Raw genomic sequence first — 7,336 nt, 5'->3', positions numbered from 1 at the left:
GTACTATATAAAAATAAAAATACATATTGGTGATACGCTTTTGTGACTAGTGTAAATGATCAATGATTTGTATATTACATACCATGATGATATTACCCCCCTAGGTTCTGATTAATGGGTGCCCTTGTTTCTAATTCCATCTCTTTACATGTAATTTATAACTAATAGCCTCCCTTATACCATGGTCAAAAACAACAGCTTAATATTGTAGAACTTTGTAGTTTTCAGTTTTTCACACTTTAATAACTAATGCAAATCCAATAGGTGATACTGTATTAGCCAATAGGTAATGAGTCATTACTAATGACTAATGAACATAAATTGTATATTTGTATGAAATATATTTTATTTGTTTTATAATATTGTTTAATACATTATAATATATCTGCCATAGACTGCTAATTGCTATGTACATTTGTAATGAAATTAGAACTATTACTAAAAAATGTGCGAGACACTCTCTACGCAGTACGCCTGCGACAAGTGTTGAACAATATTATAAAACAAATAAAAATATTACATACCTACTGTACCTATACTACTTATACCTATAATAAACAGGAAAAATTAGAAACAAAAATACCTCGTTTAAAAGGTCTATTTTAAACGCCTCAAGATTTGTAAAATTAACTCTTAAGCCGTAAAAGAAAATCGTAAATATAGTACGTACATTTTTTTTTTTAATGAGATTTAAATATTAAGAGGACGTCACAATCTGTTTTGCGCAGGACAACTTTTCTCGCCCCATATTTGTTGTAGAACTACCAATTTTTCACAACACGCAAAGAAAACGTCTTTATCCGTACAACAGCGTGCTTTATTGAATAGCACTATCTAATCATTTTTTATAAACAAATGAAAAAAAACAAATGTTCAAAAGCAAATAACTTTTATTGTATTTATGTTATATAAAATATAGGCACGCTGTTGAAGGATAATTGTCTACCCTATATGTTCAGAAATTTTGGAGCCACTACTACAAACGCAAAAAGATAAAAGTTGTCACAGTTTTTGCTATACGCACAACATGGATCAAAGTATCAAACGCATTCACGTAAAATCGTTTTTTTTTATTTTTATTTAATTTTAGAGGGGAATCACCTATTACAAAAATGAGTGCGTACGGACATTCCGTAGAATGGGAAATTGGGAGGCTACAGTGCCATCTTGGTAACTTGTCTCATCCAGGCCCCTATACCTCTCATACATCTATATTTAGGTATATTCTATTATATAATTTGACAACTGACATACTGTATAAAGGTCGATTCGCACTATACGGAACGTCGACGTAACGTCACAGACCGGCAACGTCACGTCAAAATATCTTACTATGTATAATGTATTAATACCGAAATGTTCACATACACCGGCAATATAACGCAACGTCACGGAACGGCAGCTTTTATCGAAAACCATATTTTGACGTGACGCAACCGGTCTGTTCTTGTCCGTTCGGATAGTATGAATGTCAACACGGAACGTTTCCGTCAACATATTACACTATATTTTTGGATGTGGAAACTCGTTAACTAAAAAAATTTGTGAACTTAAAAATTATTATTTTTTGATTATTAAATACAGACATATAAAGTAAGTAAACAATATATATTTAATATTAATATTAATATATATATATATATTTAATATTAATTTAATTCTCAAATGTACAGTAAAAAATGAAATTACATTAATTATTCGATTAATTAAATAACATATTATCATTATAATATTATCAACATATTTTTAAAATATTATTATTATATTATTATACTTTAAATAGTTATGGACGATGAGATGTTGATTGAAGAAGTACGTCATTATCAAGAACTGTATGATATGACACACAAAAAATACAGTGACAACATATTCATAAAAACAATATTTGGAGAAAAATTGGTAGTGAATTGAAAACAACAGGTATAAACTTAATTTAATTTAATTTAACTATTATTACTTATTGTTAGGTACTTAATTTTACTTTTACAGCTTTGATTTGTACATTTTACGTAAACTTATCTCTTTGCCATGGTAATGATCCATTTTCAGAGTTAAAAAAAGATTTATATGTTTCACGCACATTAAAAGCAGTACTAAGGGCATTTCCACCTTGTCTATGTATACGTCCCCAATTAGGTTCACATTCTGGTGGATCTAAATGTTGATTAATTAAAACATTATCTTTGATATAATTATGCAAAATACAAGTAGTTAATATTATATTGTCAACATTTTCGGGTAAAGATACTTCGAAAAAAGATTCGAAATTTTTGCACCAAGTTTCCGAATGCGTTTTCGGCTACGCGCCTAGCTCTTGACAATCTATAATTGAATACTTGTTTCTGTATATCACCATTAATTATAGAACCAGGATAAGGTCTTAATAAATATGTTTTTAGGGGAAATGCCTCATCTGCCACAATGACATATGGCGCTGGACATTGAGTTCCGGGAAGATTTTTTATTTTTGGGACATGAAGTTTATTTTGTTCCAACGCTTTTCCTAAATTTTAATTAGCAAATATTCCACCATCGCTATTCTTACCGTAGGATCCTACGTCTACAGCAATGAATTTATAATTTGCGTCAACCAAAGCTCACAAATTTATTGAAAAAGTTTTTTTGTAATTAAAATATTGAGAACCACTGTTCGGAGGAGCAAAAACTTCCACGTGTTTCCCATCCAACGCTCCTAAGCAATTAGGAAAGTTCCACATTTTCCAGAAGTCATCAGAAATTTTTTCCCAATCTTTTTCTTTTGGTTGTGGCATCACTTCTGCTAACAATTCGTCTACTATAGCTTTGCATACTTCTTTAACAATGTAACGAACAGTCGAATGCCCCAGCCGATAACTAAATGATATAGTTTGAAACGAATCACCAGTCGCTAAAAACCTAAATAATTAATTTTACATAAGTTCAGCTGTTCAGACAATATACTAAATTTAAATTAGTTAAAATTACTTTAACTAAAGTAAATTTTTACTTTTCATCAATCAATTGTGGAATATAACTGTGTTAAAAGTATTAAAGAAAATTTGAAAAAACAGTGACAGCTTCATCTGTACTAATGAAATATTTAGTAGAAAGTGATAAGAAAGAAACAAAAGAGACTGCTAATGATCATCCAATAGATATATTTTTCAATAGCCTAGCCGCTACTGTAAAAACTTTTTCACCAGAGTACCAGCATATGGCAAAGTCAAAACAATTTAATATTGTATCCGAACTCGAGTGGGCTCATTTACAAAGTAAAAATACACATTACCAAGTGCCAACTCCAATTAATTTTCCAGCTCCAGAGAACAAATCAAATAGACACCCAATACCATTTGTTCAAACTCAAAACATCCAACAAGCAGTCTATCCTCAAAATCAAATGTATGAAATGTCATGTTTGTCCAACTCATCTACTCCAAATGATTCTTTAATGTCTAGTCAAACTCAAACACCATCACCATCACCAGTAAGTTCCGGAAGGTCATCTGCACAATCTTACTATGAACATTTTCAGCCAAATAACTTTTAAGACAGTTTAAGTACTTATGTTAATAATAATATTAATTATTTTGTTTAAATACAAAACATACAAAATATAAAATACTAAATGATTTATTTCTTACCTTAAACAGACCATTAATTTTTCTTTGGGACTTATTGCTTCTCGAAATGTAGGTAGTGTTTTGTTTTTGAATTTTAGGTTGAATTTTAGTTAAAAGGACATAAAATTGACTTTGTGACATTCTAAAGTATTTATAAAAAGAAATTTCTTCATCTTCTAATTCTTTGAATAATGTATGAAATTCTCCTACGAATTTCCTCTCAGTGAACATTTTCCGTACCCACTTTTTCTTAGTTCGATTACAATTTTTTTCTTCGTCGTCCAAAATTAAGGCGATCATTGCTAGTTGTTTTTTATTGAACTTAGGCATGGTACAAATTCGAATATTTAAAAAACAAAATTGAAAACACAGAATGTAGACCTAATCTAACCTAACAGAATGGACTGAACGGATTGATGGCGTTTCCGTGACGTTACCGATAGATGCGAATGTATTCTATTTTTGACGTGACGTTGCCGGTCTGTGCCGTGACGTCGACGTTCCGTATAGTGCGAATCGACCTTTATTATTTTGTTTAATAATAAAATTACTAAAACAGAATAAAATCATTAATCATTATACAGTGACTCAGACAATACTGAGAATTTGTTATAAGGAGTAGGTACATATAATAAATAAATTACGCAAGATGCTGATTAAACACTTTAAGATAAAATTAATCCTATACAATCTATAAAATATCGAAGATTAATATCATCATATTAGAATATTAATATTCTTTATGGTAGGTACCTCTAAACCTAATACATATTATAATTCAATGGATAAAAGTATATGATAATGCTAAAAATCAGTATTCACTGGGTTGTAGCCAAATATACTATTGATTTATTTTGAATAAATATGAAATAATAATAAAATTATCAAATAAAACACTTAATATTCTAAAACAAATCAAATCCTTGTAATTGAACGTACGTGGCCAGTGTAAGATACTATACTTATTACCTACCTAATAACGACCTTTAGATATGTTAATATGTTATTAATTACTAGTGTTAGATTTTTATTACCGGTTATAATAATACTATCGTTTTTTCCTTAAAATAATTTCAAAACAAAGATGTATTGAATATAAAATGGTTATACCTATATGATATAATCTGTCGATCTACAGCTTCAGGCATAACGTGAAAACTTCCATTACAGATATATAGTTGGTGTCAGTAAGTTTAAAACCAACGTTGTGATAACCAGCTGAACGTAGGAATAGGTAGGTAATTATTAATTTTTCAACGGACGTTATAATTAAATAATTTTGTTCATGATTTAGATAAATACTATAATAGGTATTCTCATATTATAATATTATTTAAAAATAAAATATTATTTTAACTCTAAATCAGCTGTAGCATGTGGACCCGATGGACGTTTCTCTTCGAGTATAAAGTAAGTAACATGATATTAGAAATTTTGTTTAGAAATTTTCATTTTTATTTTGTAACATAAGCGTAGTATGCATCACCTCAAACTGCAGAGTAAAAATATTAATTTGTAATTTTAACGAATTATTCGAATGAGTTCAAATAGCATTTTTTTGTTTCTTTTGAAAGGTTGATGGTGACACTATAACATTTTTAATTTTTGTTGATTTTTTTATTGAATATTATAACATTTGGTTTTTTTCAATCGTTTTACGGAATAGTGGAATATTATCTGAACCATAGGCTGAAATCAGGGGGGTGCTTGAGGAGACTAAGCCGCCCCAGAAGTTCAAAGTACAAGCCTTAACACCCTGACCTTCAACATTTTAAAGTGACTAAATTTATGATTCTCAATATTATAGCTTCACATTTTTTTTTATATCTTAAAATAGTTTTACTTTTTTGTCAAACTAAATTTTAATCTACATAGGTATCTACATATCATCTACATACTACACAGATACACAGTACTTACCCAGTAAACTTATTTTAATTAGGTAGATGATTTATTACTATAAAATTCATATTCGTTGGTCATTATTTCTCGCGAGCGAAGCGAGTAGTTTATTAAAATTGAGGTAAACGTCAAACTTTGTTAATTGTCTCGTTTAAATAAATAATTGCGAGCGGCTATAGTACAGTGGTACACTGGTACCTATATGTTTAATGAGCATATTATAATGCTCAGCCCCCCTCCCCCCCCCAAGTATTCAAACCAAATTTCCGCTTATGATCTGAACGCTCGTAAATCCCAACAAATATATTTTATATATGTACCTACTACCTATAGACCGTTAATATAGTTTAGTCCCTCTAGTACGACTTTAGTAGATACTTTAGAAAGATAGTTTTGAATTTTATCAGTTGAAAAATTTATGGAAATTAAATATCTATCAGTCGTTTCAAAAACGCTAAAATAAGGTTTTTTATTTGCCAGATGAAGGCGAGGCACCAGAACTGCAGCCAAATGACCACGGTTGCTGTAGCAGCGATAATTGTGACGTTAGCGTGCGCCCTGAAAATCGTGGCAGCCGACCAAGGCATCGCCGACGACTTGGCCGGAGATTACTGCGCAAAAGTTGGATGCTGCGCTGGGAGGAACGACACTGTTTGCTCCGCGCCGATATTGGGCACGAGGTGTTACTGCGACGATTTCTGCTACCTTAACCGCACCGGGACCGGAGACTGTTGTCCCGACTTTATGTCAGTCTGCAAAGGCGTGACCACGCCCGGCCCTCCGACAAACGGTAAACATGAGTGTTTTTCGCCTTACAAGGATGTAAGCACAATATATTTTCTCACTCGGCAGACTCACTCGTAATTCCTATAGGAAAATTTCGATAAGCAGAACCTCCAGCATTGTGTGGTTAGCTTCAGTATTAGAGATAAATGACTTATGTACTATCAAACTTAAAATTCAGAACCTTATTTGTGTCCTTACATTGGCTATTTTACTATATTTCTATTTGTATGTTATAGTTATGTGTATGTTCAATTTAAAACTGGTCACATACCTATAGTATTAAACTCAAAATATCGTTACAAAGCTAACGCATGGACAAAGATAATGTTCTTAACTTTAAGTTTGATGATAAGTCAATTCACTCTCATTTCTTAATTGACAACATAAGGTTGGTTCTTCTGAACGCAAATTGTCCATGTTGCCAGTGGGCCAAAGAGAGTGAGTGAGAGAGAGAGAAAATAGTGTCCTGACGGCTGACATCTTCTGAAGAGGATGTCAGCGCACTATTTATTTTCTCTCTCTGGCCTACGCGCAACATTGACAAAACGTATTAACGCAGAATCATTTTTTCTATGTTTTTATGTAATCGTATAGAGTAAAATCACCCATTACAAAAAAAGATAGAGAATAATATTTTGGAGGGAATGACATATCGATTTTATAATGGGTGATTTTACTCTAAGATAACTTAAGGGGGTTCGATACCGTGATATTCTGTTTTCATCTAACACGCGCGTGAAATAGTATTTTAGACGTGTTTTTTGCCAAACATACCAATTGATCTAATGAAGCGATAAGAATTCTGAAAACAGATTTGAATTCGTCATCAAGACTACTTGAAATCGACTTTCCCATATTTTTGATTTTAGCTCTTCCAAAAATTGAAATACAAAAATGTTCAAATACTGTTTTTTATATGACTTTTTCTGGAATTTGGGAGATAATATCCAAAATGTAGGAAAATCGATTTCAAGTAGACTTGATGACGAATTCAAATCTGTTTTCAGAATTCTTATCGCTTCATTAGGTCAATTGGTATGTTTGGC

The 7,336-nt window shown here is 31.3% G+C and overlaps 2 protein-coding genes across 2 annotated transcripts in view; one reads left to right on the top strand and one right to left on the bottom strand.

Annotated features, from left to right (window-relative positions):
* The window catches only part of LOC100159077 (uncharacterized peptidase C1-like protein F26E4.3), a 14,523-nt gene extending 10,576 nt beyond the window's left edge, over window positions 1-3,947 (bottom strand). The window contains exon 1 of the mRNA XM_008185425.2: window positions 3,624-3,947. Within this exon, the coding sequence (XP_008183647.2) occupies window positions 3,624-3,932 (309 nt within the window). The 5' untranslated portion in view covers window positions 3,933-3,947. The remainder of the gene's footprint in view (window positions 1-3,623) is intronic.
* A 730-nt stretch (window positions 3,948-4,677) lies between these two features.
* Window positions 4,678-7,336, top strand: part of LOC100162459 (tubulointerstitial nephritis antigen-like) — a gene marked incomplete at its 3' end in the record, with an annotated part of 9,459 nt that continues 6,800 nt past the window's right edge. Inside the window, 3 exon segments of the mRNA XM_016804844.2 lie at window positions 4,678-4,836; window positions 4,970-5,012; window positions 5,985-6,294. Coding sequence (XP_016660333.1) covers window positions 4,977-5,012; window positions 5,985-6,294 — 346 coding nt within the window.

The sequence above is a fragment of the Acyrthosiphon pisum genome, chromosome A1 (assembly GCF_005508785.2).
Source record: "Acyrthosiphon pisum isolate AL4f chromosome A1, pea_aphid_22Mar2018_4r6ur, whole genome shotgun sequence".
Taxonomy (NCBI): Eukaryota; Metazoa; Arthropoda; class Insecta; order Hemiptera; family Aphididae; genus Acyrthosiphon; species Acyrthosiphon pisum.
This window is presented reverse-complemented; position numbering and strand designations above follow the sequence as displayed.